Genomic DNA, 20853 nt, shown 5'->3' on the forward strand with positions numbered 1-20853 from the left:
AACAAGATCTATATCCTCTGCAGTTCTGACTGAGAATGCCCTTGTTAAACCTGACAGCGATGTCTCCTGTTCTTCTGAGGCACTTATCTGATCACACGTCAATGAACCTACTTTCCCATTCCTAGGGAAGTAAAAAAAGGATTATATATGCTTCTTAGACTCTTGTTTTAACTCATTGAAGTACTAGCAGTGTTAATGTGGGTCAGTGTAGAGAAGCTACCAACAGTTTGTCATTTATTCTTAGTCAGCTCTCTTCCTTGTACATGATTTCATTTTGTTGAACTATCTGCAGTTGTTTTTCAACTGCTCTTAACCCCTCTGGAGCTGATGTTTTGTTAGTGATACTGGAACTTGAGAGAAGAGCTACCCAGCAGAGGAAGAGTGAAGTTACACTGAAGCAATGAATTTCACAGCAATGTATTTGTTTTTACAAATGGCTTATTACAAATTGGTATTGATGGTCTTTGAGCAGAGAGCTCAGGAAGGCCCTGCTGTAGCAAAAATAACCCACAGTACTCACGTGAAGGGTACGTGGACAGAGGATTTGTTTTATATTGGGAGTGTGTACAGATGTTATTGTGAGCATTACCTGCACAGCTAATTAAAGAAATATCCTCAGTGTTTGTTTTTTTTCTCATAAAGGCCACGTTACAGAAGAATTGGAGTTTATATTTTCAGAGCTAGACTCAAGATTTTTCAAATGCAGGAGAGCCAAGAGCCAGAGAATCTGGGCTACCAGAATGTGTGTTGTACATTGTCCCATGTTGCTTACCATGAAAGCTCTACACCTGACATAAAGCTGCTATCTAGTGCCAGTATACAGGAACAGGCTCCTGGATTGGAATTCTCTTTGAAAGCTCAGACCTGTGCACATGAAAGTGGTGCATCAGGATGTTTCTCATCACTCAGCCACAAGACAAAAGAATGATGGCAATATTTATTATGTCATTAATGTGTGAAGAGTGAAGACTCACTGTAGAGGTAGAGTTTTCTCAATAGAAATTCAGAGCTAAGGTAAGAACTGGCACAGCGTCTGCACCTGTGTAAAGAGGCCGTGCAACTCTAATGTATGGAGTTGCAAAGGTAAGTGTCAGTAATGCACTGGCTTGATTTTAGGTATGGAGACCGTCACGAGCAGACTTTGGTCTGCCTAAATCCTGAACATTTATAGGTAGGGTGTGTTCCACCTACTTGTCATGTATTTCTTTTTTAGTGCCTTGCATCCCACAAATCAGCTCCGTAAAGGAGCAGCTTTAGGACCTGTTAAACATTTTTGTAGACCTCATTAAATCTCAGACCAGCAAAACATTTCATGAGTGTATTTCTTATGGGAATTAAGCACCTGCAATACCTATGTATAAGATTTTGCAGGCTTGGGGTTGGAATAGTTATTGAACTAACATGCCACTTACAAGAATTAACTGTACTTGTTATGTGTTTTTCATCTGTGCACGTTTTCATACCAAATACATGTTTTTTGGTAATTTACTTAGTGGAAAACTAATGTATCATGGTTACCTTATTAGCTAAATGCTTTTCTCCATTTGCCTGACACTCTGCTAACTCTTATCAAAGCAAGACCCTGATGTTTGGAATATTTGTGGTTTACTAACTTAAAAACAATTAATGTGTTTGTGGTTTGAGGATTGCGTGGTTTAAATTTTTAAAAATAAATCCCAAACCTCACATCAGTTAAAGTATCTGAATATTTTTAATTGTAAGTTTTAATTAAAAAATAAAAAGTGCTACAACACATAACAAGGAACACACTCACTTTTCCAGGCCTGGGGGACTTGAGGGAGCACATCATGTGAATTATATCAATTAAAAGGAACCTTACATCAAGCAGCATGAAAAAAATTATGAGACATGCTAAGTGCTACAGAGGAAACTTACTCTTTATAGCAGTGAGCCTCTCTCAGAAGAGCAGTGCACAAAGGTTGTGCATAGGTACCTTTTCCTTCTTCACTTCTTGCCCAGAGCAGAAGCTGGTGAAGCACTATTAGCAACATGTCAGTATGTTGGAGTTAGGGCTCAGCACTCAAAATGAGCATTTAATGAACTACTTTGATGCTTTAAAGATCCACATTGCCAGAAGGATCACGTATTCGTGGACACACGTGCGGCACAGCTGTTACCGAGAGCTGCGCTGACCTCCACAATCCTGAGTTTGCTGCCTTCTGAGAAGTTACATGTCCTGCTGCTTCAAACTATCACCTGCCCTGTTAGAAATTCTCCTCAGCTTTCCAGACTCCTTGTCTTGTGAGTAAAGGCTTTTATTTCATCCTTGTGCAAGATTTCCAAATGATAGATCATTGCTGCTCTTTGATATGTGGTTGCTATACTTGTGAGCCACCTTGTCTGTTAGGGTGCTGTAGGTTGTTCATATGGCCTTCTTAAAGGCAGGCTCCAGTTCACACATTTTAAAAGAAGCTGCCCAGCCACTCTGTACTGGCCAATTTCATCCTTTTTTCCACATTAGTATTCTTTGTATGGCTGTGCCACCTAAGACACAAAGTCACAGGGAGGATCACAAGGACAATGTACACAGATCCAATCTTTTTTGACTTTCTCATCTCTTCTGTAATCAGTAGCTGTTATAATTTGATCTGTGTGGTTAATTTCTGTTTACATTCTTATTTTCAGGCAGGCTCCCTGGACTGTAGCACTGCAGAACAAAGATTGCACATGATAGCTCTGTGTGACTTGAAACTTTATTCTTTTATTTTTCTTCTCTGTGAACTTAGAGGTGCCTGATCAGCACAAGTAGCAACACCAATAAAAAGTCAACTTGCAGTCAGCTTTAAAGAAAAGTGTGTACATATTGCCTACTTTTGAGATATCTGAAATACAGGATATATTGATGACTATCTTGTTTGCATACAAATGCAAACAGTGATTAATGACTCCTAATTAATCATTAATCACTGTATTATCCTAGGCCCTGAGAGAACACACCAGGGTATCAATATTCTTTTATTATTAAATTAGTATTTCTACTAGCAGTAGCTAGTAAGCTTGTAAATGACCATGTCAGAAAATAACTTTCATCCACAGAAAGGAACTGTGCAGATGTTTACCCTTCCCACAAAATCACCAGTCTGGCACAAAAAGTGGAATAGGAGAGCTTGCAACATGGGACATTCATCATCATTAAATAAGATCCCCTGCAGGTAGCGTGGCCTCTGTTGAAAAGAACATTCCTTAGTTTAGTTCTAAACACACTTGAAATTCATTTATTTTGAGAGGTCTTTTGAGAACAGACTGTAAATTCATGTGCATGTCTTTATTGATATTTTAAAGAGAACTAGTCAATCTTTTTGTTGTGAGACAATTTCTGCCGGCAGGAAAGAAAGCAGTTGCTGTGCTAATTTCAGTAAACTGACATTTCAGATTCTGCCAAGTTCCTTGGTTAAAAAGTGTTTTATTGCATTAATTAAATGGCTTGTTGGAAATGTCACATTGCTGGATACCACTTTAGGTAACAACTAATAAATAATGAAGTGAACGAAGGAAAGCAGTGGAGGAGGGGAAATTTCCTGAAAAGGAGGGAGGAAGACACACTGTTTATACACTGTTGGGGAAGAAAGTAGGTCTTTTCTTTTGTAAATATCTGCCTATAATCCAGCTGAGGATTTTTCCACTGTTCAATCAATGTGAAATTAAAAGTAAACCAGCAATAAAGAGAATGAAAGAAGCTGTTTTTTCAGATTCTCAATAGTAAAGAGAACAAACTGGTGGCCTAAGTTGTAGGCTGGGACTTCCATTTTTCTGCATTAGTATTGGGGTTTTCTAGATATTCCATGTGCCAGACAGTACTAAATTAACATATTTCCTCTTACCTAGGAGGATTAAGAATTATAGACATGGAATTGAAATATGCAAAAGTAGCACGTGTGCTTGCTTTTCCTCTGTAACCCCCTGAAAGAATATAGATTGATTCATTGTAATTTCTGCTTTGCTTGAAGAGAGAGTGCTCCAACCAGCTTCATTTGATCCTTGAACTTCATTGTGAGTCCTTCAAACAGGGGACACAGGTCTTTAAACTACAATTTCCTCAAAATATTGTGTTAAGGAAGGATTTAAGTAGCTACCTCTTGATTACTATAGGGTAGGGTGAAATTGGTTTAGAAGGAATACTTTTGCAGAACAGAACTAATTTCACCTGGAGTGCAGATGTTACCACTCCTGTACTTCTTGGAGTGAACAATAATCCTCAGGCACAGTGGGAAGGAAGCAGAGCTTCAGTATCTTAGCCTGAAGTGTGACCAAGAGAAATGAAGTACAACGAAAGCACAAAGTGCAATCAAAGGCCAGTGGTCTACAGCACAGTTGGAAGAGCCAGGTTGCTCTCAGAGAGCTGTACCTACCTCATTTAATACATGGACCAGCCAATCCATTTACCTCCTGCTTTGTAGCTTTTCTAGTGTTACAGTCTCAACATTAGAGCAGCTGGTTGTTCCTCACATGTTTTGACTTCTTCCTGGCATTAAGGCGCTTTTTTTGTGGTAATTGCTGTGAAACCTTTGTGGTGTTACAGACTAATGTACTACAGCAAAGAGCTGGATTTGGAATAGAGTTTGAACCCAGGTGATTTCTGCAGCAGAGCTCAGCACTAAGCATTGGTGATAGCAAATACACATCTGTAAACAACATTGTCCCAAGATAATCCACGTTTGCTTCTGTTCAGCAAAGGGATAATATTGTCTTCTAGAAAGCAACCCGTTATATTGGCATAATTGCACTCTGATGTTAAATCACTCTGAGCTCTTTTAAATATGTTTATTTGATATTCTTGTTTAGTATTATGCAACTTGTAAAGCTTAAAGAAATTGCTGCCTTTTAGTGGTCACTTATAAAGAAAACTACATCCCAGTAATGAATGCATTATGTAAGCAGTTTATGCATATTAATGTCAGACTCTGATCTGAAGTATGGAAGCACTAATCCACATCTTTAGTTTTGCCTTGCAAAATGACTCTCTGGGTGGAATCAGGCTCAAGTTAAGAACTGACTTGTAACCTATGTGTGATGCACTAAATATTCTTGTATGATAAGGCTGTGCATTTTTTTAAAAAGTAGTCATATCCTGAGTTTCCTGTCTAAGCATATGAAAGGAGAAGGGATGGCAAGTCTGCTCTCATCACCTCAGCTAGGAGCACGTTGAGTGGAAACACATGAACTAACTACACCTTTCACTGCAGTGTTACTAAAGGGCAAAGTCCAGCGCTGTAACTTCTGAAGCAGAAATTATTTGCACCCAGTTCGAAGAATATCTGATACTTGTTTTCCCAAATGGGCCTTCCAGGGCTTCACCAGGCTGTTCATGTTTACAAGGAGTTTGCCAGTCCTAGAGTCCTCCTGGCCTGCTATAAGGTAGTCACTACCTAATTTAAAAGAAAAAAAAAGCAGATGGTCTGATGTTCATAAGGAATTGTCACCACTGTTTACAGGGGAAGAAAAACACCTAGTGAACATTTTGTCCTTACCAGGATTGAGAATGGGACATGTGCAGCCCCTGTTGGTCCAGGATTCTGGGTAAATGCTTCTGTTGCTCCGAGCAATTTTCACTTTGCCTGATTTCAGGACCTTCTTCACTTTCACAACAACTTCTGCATGGGTCCCTTTGTCATGAGCAGAGAGGATTCTTGCTTTTATCACTGTTCAGATAGAGATCAACAATGAATTTCTAAATTTTTGTTTATTCTGCTAAAAGTTAGAATTTTAACACCCTAAAAGAAGACATGAAAAAACCCACCCAAAACTCCCAAAACTGCAGTTGTACAGAAAGTACAATGCTTCTGCATTTCACTTGTGGTTCTTACAGATAATTTTGGAGAAGAAAAACTGGATTTTTCTTTTGAAGTAGATAACTCATCCTTTCACTGTGTTATTTAGCAGCTATTTTTAATGGGCTGATGTCAAACACTTGGAAATCATAGGAAAGCACTTGTATGTGTACATAAGGAAGGGTGAAAAACCCAGATCAGCAGCTACCAGTCTGATTTTAAGTGCATTGATGATATTTTCCAGTTTGAAAACTTGTTGAGCTTTAACGCTGGCCTCTCAAAAATTTTGTCCTGTAAGAAGGGACTGCCTACTCTACAGGAAGGAAGTCAGGAAGTTTCCCATCAGACTTCAGGCATGTCACATGGCTAAAATTCCATGATTGCACAGTAAACCAGAAAAGACATTTTTGTTTTGTGGTCCAACATCTGGTTGCCATGACAAATTTCTCTTCCTTTTAATTTGATAGGATCCCATAACTTTTTGGCAGGCCAGACTCATCTAGATCAGCCCCACAAGCAGGCTTTGTTGTGTCAAGACACAAGCACATAACACCTTTGGATCCCAGAGCTTTCCTTTTTTGCTTCTTGTGATGACATGAACCAGGTGCTCATAAACAACAGCATTAAGTACATTCTTGGCAAATGAGCATGGCCATTTGAAGCTGCATAATGAGTGCAAAAACAATGGCAGTTTAGATGTGAGATTTTTATCATCTAGTCTTGATGTAGAGGCCAATCATTCCACTGAGCACCTCTCCTGCTGTAGAGGGAAGCTGACTGCGTGGGAAGGAGACACCGTGGAGCCATGCACGAGAAATGCTTTTCAGTTCTGATCAGAAGTTGGACATGTCACTATAGACAAAAAAGGCAGAAGAAATCCTACCTCTCATATCATGACCTAACGAATCCTGTTGTTTTTCATAACTATTGGCTAACAACATGCACAGAGAGAACATTGTGAAATTATTGTATCTTGAGGGCACTTACCATAGGCATATTTCATTTGGCAGAAGTCAGTGACGCTCCCAAGCACCTTTTCTTTGCACACACACTTTTCTAGCAAAATCACCAGAAGAATCACCAGAATCACCAGAATGTTGGAGAAGAGGTAAGAGAGAGAGAAAAGAAGAGCAAATGGTCCTCAGTTATAAAGTTAGGTTTCTATAGCTCTCATAATCTATATGGACCTTAAGACAAAGTTTGAGAGTGAGCTCAGTTATTTGCAAATGTGTTTCTTGTTATATGATAAAATAATTATTCTGAAATCTTATCAGTACTGTCAGGTAAAATACAGCTGCATGAGGTCTATTGTACAGTTAATAAACTGATCCTGATGAAGAGATTTGTAAGAATCAGATCCAGATGTAAATCACATAAGCAATGATACCGTTGTCTGATCCCATGACCTAAGTAACTCTCATCCTTTCTGTATTAAGGCAATAATGTGTCTCAGAAGAGTCAAGTCATGCAGTAAGTGGTGTTACCTCTGTGTCTTACCAAGCCACTAATGATGGTAAGTGCTGATCTTTACAGGGCAGGCAAAACAGAGAACTATTCAAGTATTAACAGTGCCACCTCATTCCTACTTTGTAACATGAGCTGGGTATGCTTTACTTTCTCTCCTGAGCTGTTGTGCCATGAGGAATATCTTACTCTTAAAATCACTGGATCCCACCCCAGAGGTGGTGCCTTTCAGTGGTGGCTGACATGAGCTTTTTACAAAGAGCATTTGAAGTTCTGAACGGGAACCAAATGCTTGAGAAGGAGCTGTGTAAAATCAGAAGCATTATGACTATAACTGTGAAAACAAAAGGAGAGTGTTTTTTCCACACAATGTTATTCATGACTTACCAGTTTCTAAAACCAAAGTTGGATCCTACAGTTAGTTTGGAAAATAACAATGCAAGTGTGACGGCAGCCTACAAACTCAGATTAGTGAAGGTTGCCAGCAGATGGGTGACAGACAAGCTGGAGATGAGTGGGCAGGTTTGAGTTAGGATGGAGAAAGAACTGGCACTGAGTGAATTCAGTAAACGTTCCCAGACTCTGGGCTGTACCTGGATGCCTCAGTGCAGAAAATCCCTGCTCGTGGTCATTCCATTTCCACTCCTCTTCGCTCTCGTTGGTTGGTGTTTGGACAAGGTCAGGGATTCGTCCCCCAATGGGGATGTTAAAGAATGGCTCACTGTCATAGCTGGGGACACATAAAACAGAAGAACTGGTGAGGACACGACATGGGTGGGAAGCAGGTGTTTGTAGCACATGGCTGTATCCAGACAAATGAGCATGCTTTCTTCAGACTGGGAGCACAAATAAGAGCAAGACTTCATGCCAGACAGAGATCACAAGACCTAGGCTTTTATTTAGGCCTTACCACTGCTGACTTAGCATTTTTAAAGTAGCTATAAAGCATGCCTTTTTTGCCTTCTGTTTGTTTCTTTTTAGAGAATTATGTAACTCTAAGTTAGTGACCACTTGATGTCATAAGGACCTGAGAACAGCTGTAGGACCCGTAGAGCTGCAGTGGCTCAGCAAATCACAGGATTTCTGTATTGATTTATACTCATCTGGGGCACAGGTGCCTGCCCTCTAGAAACAAGATAGAGACTTTGTCATTCATTTTACACTGGGCACAGAGGAGAGGGCAAGCTCTTCAGACTCTTCCATCTATTTCCAAGGCAAACAGGTGTATTTATAGATGGTATACATATCACAGAGTTGTGGAATTGCCTATTATTACTGAAAAGAGTCATCATTTCAAGATTGCTTTGGATAACACACTGGTCTTAAAAGCATGCCAGACACCAAATGTAATCTAAGAAACCTCTTATGATTTCCAGTTGCCTTTTCAAACGATCATGCACCCTCCGAACAAATACTGCTGCGGTATTTGTTAGTCTTTGCTTCATTTCACAGAGAACCCAGAGGATGGTTTCTTCACCTGTTGAAGCAGCGTCCAGTGTGCTGGTCGCAGTCTCTGGCGCAGTCACAGGGGCGACAGCCGTTCTCTCCGAAGCCCCAGTAGCCCACGAGGCACCTGTCGCAGTTGGGACCCGCCACGCCGGGTTTGCAGTAGCAGAACCCCGTCCGGGGGTGGCACCTCCAGCTGCTGCTGAACGTTGTGTTGGCTGAACCCACTGGGCTGGCAGGCACAGGCTGTGGAGACAGGGCAGCAGGTGAGTCACATTGTGTGCCAAGGGGTCATCTGGTTAAGTGGCATTTCTGCAAGGCTGATAAACTTGCACCCTCTTCCTTATGCTCAGTGGTTTTAAGTCAGAACTGGTAAACATTGCGTTTCAGCTTACATTCACAATATTATTTTTGCTTCTTTTTAACTCATTAAACACAGCAAAACAAGTACAAATGGGAGCATTTACGCATGAAAGTCAATTCTTCTCTGCTACACGAACCTTGACCGTACAGGGTTTTGAAGTGGTACCAGGAAGACCCCCTTGTGTGTTTATTTTTAAAGGGACTTGAAGGTCATCCACTTTTAAAGTGTTTTGCAAAAAGATTCACTAACATAGACAAGGTAAAAAATGATAGGTATTGCCTACATCACCTTTCCTGTAAACACAGAGATCGCAAAACTACCGTTTCCTCTGGGGTAGATGCAGCTTATACAGGTGGTTCAGATGACCTGAAACATATTTTTGATTTCTGCCTCCAAAGAGCGCACAAATTCCTTCAGTGCAAGTTTTAAGGGACACATCTCACCCTGAAGTACTGTATGTGTGTAAAGAAGATGATCAATTTCTTTAATTTTTTTTTACAAATATATTAGCAGATCTTTTTCAAGGAAAGCAAACAGAATTGGAGAAGACCTCTAAACTCACTAGACATATTTTACATGTAGCTGAAGATGAGCAAAAAGGAGGACCAACTCCACCCCCTCGCAAATTTTTCTAATGCTGTTGCCAGTTTGGCACCAGCCTGGCAACTCAAGACAACTTGGCAGTAAAACAGATAATTACAGCTCCTGTGGGCAACTCTGCCTCCACAGACAATAAATTGTCATTGTCCCACACCATTAGTACATTCCAGATGTGGCAGCATCAGGGAGCGATACACAGAGAGTGGTGCAAAGCCAGCACAGTTGACTCCTCTCAATCAAGGCAGAAGCTGAGATGGTCAAGCCTAGTGCTGAGAGCTCTGCAGAGGTTAAATACAAGCAATAAACAAACCTACTCATTTCTGTTATTCAAACGAGTTTGATTAAAATGACAGCTGAGCTGAACTCCAGGCCTTCATATTTCAGATCTTTTTTGTATTAACAAAGCAGCATGCCCTGGCTTTTGCTTGTAGCACAGACTGAAAAGGTAATGCATCACTACTTCATCCATCTGGAAGAGGGCAGAAATAAAAATCTTGTGGCTAAGACCTGCTTTAACAGAGATTTTCAGTTAAATGTTGGACACCCAGCGTGTTTACATAGCTTGGATCAGGGGACAGCGTTTTGGATACTTATCTGAACCAAACATGATCTCCAAAGCTTTTGAAGTTTGCCCATCATGGCTTCTGATCAAACTACTTTTCTCCATGATCTCACAGATAAGAGACCAAATGAACACTGATTCCACACATCATTTTCCAAGGGGAAGGGGCAAGTATGTGACTATAATGAGTTGAAAGTGTAGCAGGGACAGAGTTCACTTTCATCTCCAACCTTGTATTTGATACTTAAGAAAATATCCTTTGAAAATTATACAAGAAAGAGGGTGAGCAGTTTTGTATTTCTCTGATGACCTGCTCACCATACAGTTATTTTCCCCCCCATGCCCTGTGTTCTTTATGCAAATAACTTTAATAATATTATTACACTGCTGTAGACAGATCTTGGTCTGTTGTTTTCAGGGGACACTGGCACAATAGCCTAAGGACAGAAAATAAGCGTGCTGTCGTGGGCAGTGTGCTCAGCACAATGAGCTGGTTGGCGGGCGGCAGCAGCTCGCCTGTTCGCCACAAAGCAGTCTTGACTTTGTGCTGTCAGTTCTGGAGAGCAGGTGTAACACTGAAGTGCTCATTAGCACTGACAGTTTCAAAGGCAAGTTATGATTTTTTTGCCCCTAAACTTGATTATATTTTTTTCCCCTGATTTTTGCAGGGCCGATTACATCACCCTAGAAAAGGAGACATTTAGTTTGTCAGTCACTTGAAGAAAATGATTGTCATAGATTTGGGGATAAAGAGGGAAAACACACCTTTCCTTTACTGCAGATAGGTCCGAGTCACAAGGATTAAGAGGTTGCCAACATCCAGGTTGGATTGAATTCAGGTTTGTTTTCACTGTAATATCTCTACATGTAGCATCTACCTGTGGAGTTTTCACCTAAAACATATTTCTTCAGCTTCTGTGTCTTTATTCCTATCTTATTTCCAGTTTTCAGGTTTCATCAGTTAGAGTCACATAACAGATGGGTAAATCACTTACATCAGTAGACTACCTATCCCCAGCTGAGACTGGATCCTGATTCAGGAAGATGAGACTGTCTCCCATCCTATCCCTGAGGGAAAATATTGCAGCACAGTGACTGACAGCATTGGTGAAAGCTGATGAGGAGGTCGGAAAAAAGGGCCTTTTTTTATTTTGAGGCTACAGTTCAGAAAACCTAATGTTCCCAGATAAACTGTGGGGCATATTCTCCAGTTAGAAACTGGGACAACTTCTGGTGGATCAGAAAGCTGAATCAATACATGTACAACACTTTCAGATGAGTTATACAAGTGGCTTGCAAACGCTTTACTCAGTCTGTGTTTATTTAGCATTTCAGCTTGGGTGGGTACATTGTCTGGCTTCCAGAGTATTACAGCCAAAATCCCAGTTGTGCATCTAAGGTAACTCCTAAAATAAGAGCCCACATGTCACATGCTGAAAGGGCAGCTGTGGATGACTGGGTTTTATCTGCTTAACAGTACCATGGATTTGCAAGTAAACCTCACAATTAAAGAAACATAAAAGCAAGTTGCCAAAACCTCACCCTTTTACATTTTCCAATATTTGATAACACTTTTCCTGCTGATTTTTACTTCTTTTCTCTTGGCAAACCCTAGTTTTCTCTCCATCCGCCTCCCTGTCTAACAAAACACCAGCCAACGTGACAATGGCCTTGTTTGTCAAAGGCATCATCAATTATGTTAGGGACGGTGTGCAGACAGTTCTGGCTCAGAGCTGGCTGGTTTATTTGGGTTCTCCCCTTGACAGCAATGTAGTGAAAAATTTAGAATTGTACTTTAGAATTGGCTATTGGTCACAAAGCATCACAAAACATCCTCCTGTCTTTTAGTCTCACTCTCATACTAAGTTTGTTTTGTCAAAAAGTACTGTAAAAGGGAGGAGACAAGAAAATAATGAAAAATGAATAATTCATACAGCAGCCTCCACTCAAGTCCTCAATAAATCTGTCTGCCCTCAGCACAGCTGTCTTCTCCATTTAATTAGACACAGATGTAAAATATAATATTGGTTGTAACAATATGGTCCCAACTTAAAGGAAAACAGCAAGTGCTCAAGTAATTCAATGGCCTTTGAGGTATCTTGCCTTAAACTTTGTCTAATAATAACATATAAGGTATGAACAGACACTGGCTCTTTGATAAAAAACCCAGGCAAAATAAAATAAAAAAAAAAATCAAGCAAAGCCTTTTGAATCTGAAATATATATATAAGTGCATCTTTGGAGTATTTTTAGGCAATTTTTAAAGCAAGTCAGGTGTGGGGATTGATTCTGCCAATGTTCTTTCTTAAATGAAGGAAATAAGATAGACAGCTCTGTGTGTGGTCAGGGCTGATTAAGACAGACTTTGAACCAAGATGTGATGGGGCCTTTGTGATATTAGAATTAAAAGTTCACTCCCTCAACTCAGAAGTAAAGGATGAGAAGCAGAGCCTTTCAGACCATGTGTGTGTGCATGTGCATCTGTGCACATTTTAATTTTCATCTCTTGTTCTCCAAGTAAAAAAGCTTGTTTTCCTAGAGACCCTTTTAAATGGGTCTACATGCCTGCATTATTTTTAAGCTAAGCAAAGGGTGAGTACAAAAGATGGTGCCATTTCAGAAGGATCCCTTAAGCCTCAGCATAAGCCACAGGAAAGAGGCAAGGATACAGCAGCTTTGCTAACCATTGGTTAGGAAACGATTAGGCTTCTGAGTCAAAGCTTCCATACAAGTCTATATCCAAACTGCTTAATCCTATGTTGTCACCCCCAATAATAGGCAGGTGTGCCTTGCTCTGGGGCTCTTTTCATGCCTTTTTTTTTTTTTTTTTTTACATATGAATCTAAGCAGTGTCAAAACAAGGCTCTGCACATGACACAGCTCTCATTCATCTCAGCTGCTAGGAACAGGAGAAGCAAAGGGATCAGAGGCAGGCCACCTCTACAGACAAAAAGGAACAGCAGATTCACACTTGCATATCAAATTTCAACAGATTTTTTTTTTTTTTTTTTTTACAGGGGAATGTCTTTGCAGTCTCGCATTGGAGGGTCAGCTAAGGGTGGTTTAGATAGTGCCAGGAGATCCAATTGTTATACAACTTTTTTTTCCTAGCAGATTAAGAGAGAATGCTATTCATTATTATGACTAATGCTTAAAGACTCTTTCTGGGCCTGGGCACTGTCCTGTTAACTTTCTGGGAGCCTGAGGGGGATGTCACAGCTGAGCCTAGACTTTGCTCTGGATGGCAGAGCACTCTTCAAGCGTGCTTTCTCAAAGGGATTAGCACAGCATTTCATTCAGCTTTTTCATCAGATTTCCTTTCCCAGCTCAGTATCTACTGTACACAAGGGTCAAGTTTGATCTCCCATTGAGGTTTTTTTTTTTTTCCTCCAAGTTCAAACTGGGAAGCTGAGCACCAGGTTGCTCTCACTAAAACCATCCATTCAGTCTCCTGTTTGCAGTTTATTAATGCTTTTCAACACTTGCTCAGTGGGTGGGTTTTCCATTGGTTGTTGTTAGTCTGGTCTGTTTGCATGATTTTCTCAAAGTGGGATGATGCCTTGGAATTGGTACATTTAAATCCTAAAAAACATTCTAATCCGGAAGTGGCAACTCTTCCATTAATAATCAGCAGGCTGAAGTATGAGAAAAATGTACCTGGTGGTGTGATTGTCTAATTTCTTATGTATTAGCAATGCTCAAAAACAGTAGCTGGTTTTTTTTACTGAGTAACCAAAGTTGTTTTTTAGGATCACACAACCTGAACAACTTAGACCAAACCAGATTAGGTTTACAAGCAAGGCAGGTTTTGCAACCTAAAGGATAGAGAAGGGAGCCTCTCTTAGATCCTGCATGAGGCTTTTCAATTTAATGTCAGCACTAGCCATCTGCAGATGATGAAGGTCCTGGAGGTGAAACCTTCCCTCTGTCACATTGAACCTGTTCTAACCAGAACAACTCTGCCTGTCTCCATTGGTGTTTCTGGGTTTGCTGTCACGTAATAAACAAAGTAGTGAAGCATTCCCTGAAAATTCTCTGTAAAAGTACAGCATAACATGAAGTTCACACTGACACACTGCCTGCAATGCACATGGGGAAGCATTTTCAGGACTTCCATCATACAAAATACTACCCTAATAAATTCATTTGTTGAGTCTTGTGGGAATTCTCTTCTTTGCCTTAAATAAAAGGGAAAAGGTACAGATTAACCACCTCCCTCCCAGGTTTCTCTTAACTCTGTAGTTATGTCTAGGGTACCTTGTATTCCCACGGAGGCACAAGCATTGCTCACACACTGACAGTCTCTGGAGTGAACTGCAATGCCCTTTCCTTGTATCTTGATATGGCAAACGTGCCTTTACACACCTGGGAAAGGTCCCATTGACTTTAATCATGCACAGAAAGGGTCCTGCTTAGCTCTGCAATAATGCTGAATCAAACTATTTAGATGTGTCTCAAGCAACAGAAACTCTAGTGCAGGCCAGTGATCCAGAGTAGCTCTTAAGTCAAGGAAATAGATACGCTTTAGAGGGCAATTCAGTTCATTTATCTCAGGCATCTACCTTAGACTGCAATAAATAATTCCCCAGAGGTCCCCCTGTTTCTCCACTGACAGTACAGTGAGCCTAGAAAAGACATATAACTTTCAGGTCACTAAAGTAGGATGGCAGCTATCTAGGGATGAACATGCAAGTCAGAGTGGAGACAATTGTATTTGGGGGCCTTCTGCTGGCAGCAGCATGTTCCCAGGTGAAAAGAGCATTGTTGTGCTTGACCAGCATGACAGGAACAAAGCTCTTTCAGCAAGGTAAATTTCTGAACAGTTTTTCTTTTGCTATGCAGAGTATTTGGCAGGGGATACTGAGAGACCTGTAACCAGAGCAGACAAAAGAGGCAGAGGTAGAGTCAAGGTCTGATTTCATCCAGGCAGACCGTTCTAGGGTTTCCACACAGATAGGCTGTATTTTCAAACAAAGTTTTTCCCTCTTCACTGCTCTCCAGTGCTCCTTGACTTTAACAGTTATCTAGTATTACACATGATGCTGGTTACTGCACTGTCACCCTGCTGCTCAATATGAGAGTCCACACACAGATTCTTTCAGGTACTAGGAGATTGAAAGCTAATCTTCTGGCACAACAGTTTGTTCTCATTACAATATTCCCCTGTAGCAAATGCGCTCAGAGTAGAAACAGGACTAGAAAGGGGCCACCATAGAACACTGAGTGATGCAGGGTGAGTCAGATAAACTCACCCTCAGCCCTGTCTGCCCATCAGTGTTGTGTGATGAGCATTGTGAAATTGAAAAGAAAGGGTGGTGTGGAAGCAGTCTGGGCTGTCACCAAGTTCCAGCAGGAAGAATGCAAAAGAGCAGAAGCATTGGATATGTTGGGCACAGAAAGTTTAGCCAGTATCACAAGCCACACAGTCCTAGGTAGAGGAGTGTTTGTAACCTGAATGGTAAGGAGGAATCATGTTGAAGAATATTAAAAGGGTGAGGAAAGCTTTAAAAGTTCATGATGTAAGTGGGCTTGAGGTTAGATGACAGAGGATGAGGTTCTCTGTGCTAGCAGCTGATGTCTGAGCTATGGGGAAGGAAAACTATCCAAAGGGAAAAAAGAAGTTATGTATATTATTGGAAGTAACAACCTCCCAAATGGATGCCAGATGGAATCAGATGTGTGAATCCTGGCAGGATATTCAGGAAATGTTTACACTAAGTAAGGGAGATTTGGGCTTTTTTCCAGACTGGCTGGGTGCAAACTACCTTGATCCAGAGGTTGTACACCCTCTGTGTGCAACCATTAGTGCCTCTGTGCCAGTCACTTCCTAACACATTCTGCTGAAGTGTTAATGATGCAATTAATTTGGGCAGATCACACCATAATACAGCTGTGGAATCCAGAGATAAGTCTGAGCTCTCATGTATTTGTTTCCAAGTTAATATGCTTGGTCCTGTGCTTCCTGCATCTATTATTGTATATGCTTATGTGTACTGATGTTACACAATCAAATGGAATTTAACAATAGGCACATAGGCACACACAGTCTTGAGAGGTGCAGAAAAAAGCCCCCAGGTAAATAAAATATGCCTCAAGAAAAGGGGACCATATTAATTTAAACCCCTACACAAGAATGTACCTTTCCCCAGAAGGCAATACATTATTATCACAAAAAAAGTGTGTGATACCAGGAGGAGACATAGACACAAAAAAAATCAGGATGATCATCTCGGATCAAAAAAGTGTAGGTTAGGAAAAGAATACAAAGAAAAGATTGTAACACTCATGAGTCACCTCTATGGGAGTTATCGATTCTATAGAAATTGTTTCATTCTTTTAATGGCTCTTGCACCATTCATTTGTCTTCACCACACGTAACATGGCCACTTACGTTTGCAGACCTCTGCGGAGGACATGGGTTTCCCCCTGTCTCGGTAATACCCTGGTTTGCACCTTTGGCACCGATGTCCCTCTGTGTTGTGCTTGCAGTTGTCACAGACTCCCCCGCTGCGCTTTCCGGATGCCAACCAAACACTCAGGTCAAAGTGGCAGCTCTCGGCGTGGTTGTGGCAGCGACACTCTGGGGGGGACAGGAGAATATCCTTCAAGTTTATGTAGCAGACACAGCAACACTGGTCAAATGGTATCAATTTCCAAACCAACCTGATGGTATCTTAAACCCTGCTGGAACCTGAAATGTGAGGGGGCATAGCTGCATGAAAACTAGATTTCTGGCTTGTAAATTCCACTTCCCGATAGCCCCAGTGGGTCAGCTGCAGAAACACAATGTGCATACTGAAGCTCTCCATCAATGACCAGCAATTTATCCCCAGTTTATGTAATTGCACCATTAGTGTAAATCGACAGAAGTCTTTGTTAGGGAGCTTTGCCTGCTGGCATGGTGAGTGCTCATCCTGAAAGCCTGGATCAGTACCCTCCTTTCCACTTACTTCTGCATTCATTTGGGGCCCCTGTTTTTCCATCTCCTGGCTTCCAAGGCTGATCATTGTACAGGGGAGCACATTTCTCACAGTGGTCCCCTGCCGTGTTGTGCCTGCACACACACTTCCCATGGACCTGTCAGGGAAAAGAATACAGTCAAATAGCTACCAGCAAGAATGTGGTGGAGTCCCCAGTAGCCTCATGAGGAAGTGACACTTCCTGCACAATTCTCACACAGCTGCCTGGCTCTCTTCAGAGACCCACAGAGCCTAGAGCTTGAACATGTAGCCTTATCTCTTTTAATTTAATTTTTAATCATGGAAATACTCCATTATATGTCAGATTTTGGAAACAGGTATTCACACCAGAAACCTGATCTTGGAAACTGAGCTAGTCCAGACTTCAAACAGAAAGTTACTATTGAAACTGGTTCTGTGGCCAAGTAATTTCACACATCAGGAATATAACAGCCAGTTCCACTATACACTGTAATTTGGTGCACAAGATTCTATAGTATCAAACCATCTTCAAGAAGGGCCTTACAGGAGTGTTTTTATGTTGTTGTTTGAGTTTGTTGGATTGTTTTTTTTTGTTTTTTTTTTTTAATTAAGAAACTGGATTCCAATATCTGTTTGCAATGCTTCAGAGAAAGGATTTCCCAGATAAATTATTTGAGGAAATACCCAGTAAAGGGAGTAGGAGAAAGGGAAAGGTGGTACCATACAGCATGTTCTATATTTATCACAAGAGAAGATGCCAATTAGTGGTATGTATGTCACATGCAAGAAGACACTTGTACTAAAGTAGGAAATGCACAGAAATCAGGAACTAGACCTCCGTGGGCTGTTGAGGATGCTGAGCTCTGTAAGCACCAGCACAGCTCTGGCCCACTGCACATTACACAAAAAACAGAGGCTGAAATTTCATTTTGACTGGGGTGTGAATTGACTCTAATCCCTTAATCTCACAAGTAATCTGAGTTACAGTTTTCCACAGTCTTTCCTGAAAGTCAGACTCTCCCTTTGCAGTCCCCCCTTCCCCATCTGACAGAGCAGGTAGCTTGGGATCAAGAGAGAAGCATTCAAAAGAAAGCAGTTGCATGAATGTGCTCCCCTGCCCCCAAACTCATGTGCCTGCAGCAATTTGCTCTCCGCTCCCCTGGTTTCTAATCCTCCCAGAGCAGAAATGTGATGTAGCAAGCAGAGGGATAGGCTGCAGCTGATGCCATCGCCCCTCCATGGCCAGCTGGCAGGTTTGCTGCCTCCTCACGGAACACTGAGCACAGACTTCAGGGTTCGCGTTTGTCAGTCAGAGCTCAGCACCAGCAAACCTCAGGGGGATGCAGCATGGAACACACTACGTGGTGCCTCTCCAGACCTTTGCACAAGAAATTCATCCGCTTTCAAAGCACTAAATAGTGTGACAAATTACAGAGACAAAGGCAAAAATACTAATAAGCAACAGCGTTGTGCTTGCCCCTGTTTGGGTTTGGCATTTCTGGCTTAACATTCTCCCCTGTGGACACAGGGACTGCTTTTCTGAAGCCAGAGAACAGAGGAAGGGGTCAGGAGTGAGTAAAGAAAGTGAGCCTGACACAGAATCATAGATTTTAACATCCCCAGACTTCAACTCCACTTTGCAGCTTATTCCAAAATGGGTCAGAACAAAATCTTGAATCCATTCACTTATTAGGAAAGTGCTTCTTGAAATGTATTTCAGTGCAAAATCTAGGTTGGGCCATTCATTTTTTTTAGAAACATATACAAAAACTGTACATTCACTACTTTAAAAAACCATGAAAAATTCTGAGACTGTACAGCTGGGAAATGGCATAATTAAACTGTGCAATCTTGTTATAGCCTTGAATGACATGATCAAATATTCATTATTCTACAGGACCCGGCACTTACAGTGCCCTGCACAGATGACGTGAACACTCACGAACAATTATGCAGAAAACAAACAGGAAAATTCAGTGAGAAAGGAAAAGTCTGATTGTTCTTTGGAAAGTAGATGTGTTAGTTTGCTCATTGCCCACTAGTTTGTTGTGAACTGTAGTTTGTGGCATGTTGTGAGTAGGACAGAGGCACAGAAGAACCTTCCTGCCTGTGATTCCTCCTATGGAACTGTTTACCAAATGTGTGTGGAAAGAAGACTGACTTAGAAACAAAAGGGCTGAAAAGCCAAGCAGCTGACAGGAGAACCACTGAGCAGACAAAAAGAAACATGGTATGGAACTTCTTTCAGAAAGTTCTCGTAGACAGCATTTACAGGTGAAACAGATAAGGAACGGAGTGCAGCATGAGGGGAGAATGAATTACAGAATGAGTTTGGATAGGAGAAGAGAGCAGAGACAAACATCTCACATAGAACACACAAGAAAGATGATCAATGGATCTAAGTGGCGACTGCAGAAAACTGGTTAATGCAGAAGAAACTGAGCAGTGGAAGAGACCTGTTACATTTAAGTGCAAGGTGAAATAAGGGTAGGTGAGGTGGCTGCAAATAGTAAGACAAAACAATTTGTTCTGTTAGAGAGGAAGAGATAGGAGAAGCAGCCAGAGACTAAAGTACAAGAAGGAACAAGAACAAAGTAAAGGAAACTGTCAGATAAAATAGGAAATGAGATATCTGCTTAGGAAAGGGAGAATGTGAAAGTCACACTCAACACCAGCATGAAGAGGGCAGGTACGTCCCTGACTTGTTATTCACTGCTGAAATAAGGCTACATTTCTCTCACAAAAGTCCATCCAAAAAACCTAGAAAATTGTGATCTCTACCAAATGCAAGATCTCAGGATGCACTGACTCTCACTGAATTATAAGTGATATAAGAATTATAGTGCTAAGGTAACAAAGTAATCAGAGAAGTACAAATTCAGGAAAACTACACTGATATTTATCTATGCCCTAAAAAGCAGGTCAGAATTATGAAGAAATTATGATTAAGGAAAGGATTGTCAGGAAGCAGCAAGGACCAGTTTCTCTTTAAGGGTTGAAAAGATAGAAGCTGAGGGTTATCACAGCACAAGCTGTGCCCTTACTGAGGAGGCACCATCCCAAGCACAGGTGCCAGAGCAGGGAGCTGGTACCACAGAAGCAACAAGGGGATGGACCAGGGCAAGACAGGAGCACTGAGAGGCCCAGAAAAGAAGCTCCCAACACGGATTCAAAGTCCACTCAGAGGGCAGAAGGAGAGACAAGCTACAGCACATGCTAGGGGGATTCCACCCTGAGGAAAGGTACCTACAGCATTGACCCGGGATCCATTCAGGAGCCAGAGATACCCACAGACACACCCAGAGCATACTCAGAGACTAACAGCCCAGGGCTGAGCTTAAATAGAGCCCCCATCAATGGACAGAGATCATGAGTTATGAGTCCCAGGTGGGGCTGGTCAGGGCTGTTAAAGTTCAATTAGTGCCTTCAGGACACTAATACTAATAATACTTGGATTGCCTCTGGATTAATGTCATTGGGAGCTTTAGGATATTTGATTACTAGGAGGCATCTGAGGAAAAAAAGCACTTCAGCTTTCTGGATTTGGGGCTGTAAATCCAGGTGGAGGAAGCTTGAAAGCAGGCTGTGAGCAACAGAGGCTTACACAAGATTTATGTCATCGGTTAGGAAACTAGCCAGCTCTCATCTAAAGCCTGAGTAGTTTATGACACTGATTTATACGAATGC

The 20853-nt window shown here is 41.4% G+C and overlaps 1 protein-coding gene across 1 annotated transcript in view; it reads right to left on the reverse strand.

Moving 5' to 3' along the window:
* Window positions 1-1692: 1692 nt before the first annotated feature.
* Window positions 1693-20853, reverse strand: part of LOC126638904 (netrin-4-like) — a 48328-nt gene continuing 29167 nt past the window's right edge. The window contains 8 exon segments of the mRNA XM_050313190.1: window positions 1693-5387; window positions 5490-5660; window positions 6777-6845; window positions 7847-7983; window positions 8731-8930; window positions 8932-8945; window positions 16617-16805; window positions 17176-17302. Of these exon segments, the coding sequence (XP_050169147.1) occupies window positions 5251-5387; window positions 5490-5660; window positions 6777-6845; window positions 7847-7983; window positions 8731-8930; window positions 8932-8945; window positions 16617-16805; window positions 17176-17302 (1044 nt within the window). The 3' untranslated portion in view covers window positions 1693-5250.

The sequence above is a fragment of the Myiozetetes cayanensis genome, unplaced genomic scaffold (assembly GCF_022539395.1).
Source record: "Myiozetetes cayanensis isolate MyiCay16 unplaced genomic scaffold, myiCay2020 scf18, whole genome shotgun sequence".
NCBI lineage: Eukaryota > Metazoa > Chordata > Aves > Passeriformes > Tyrannidae > Myiozetetes > Myiozetetes cayanensis.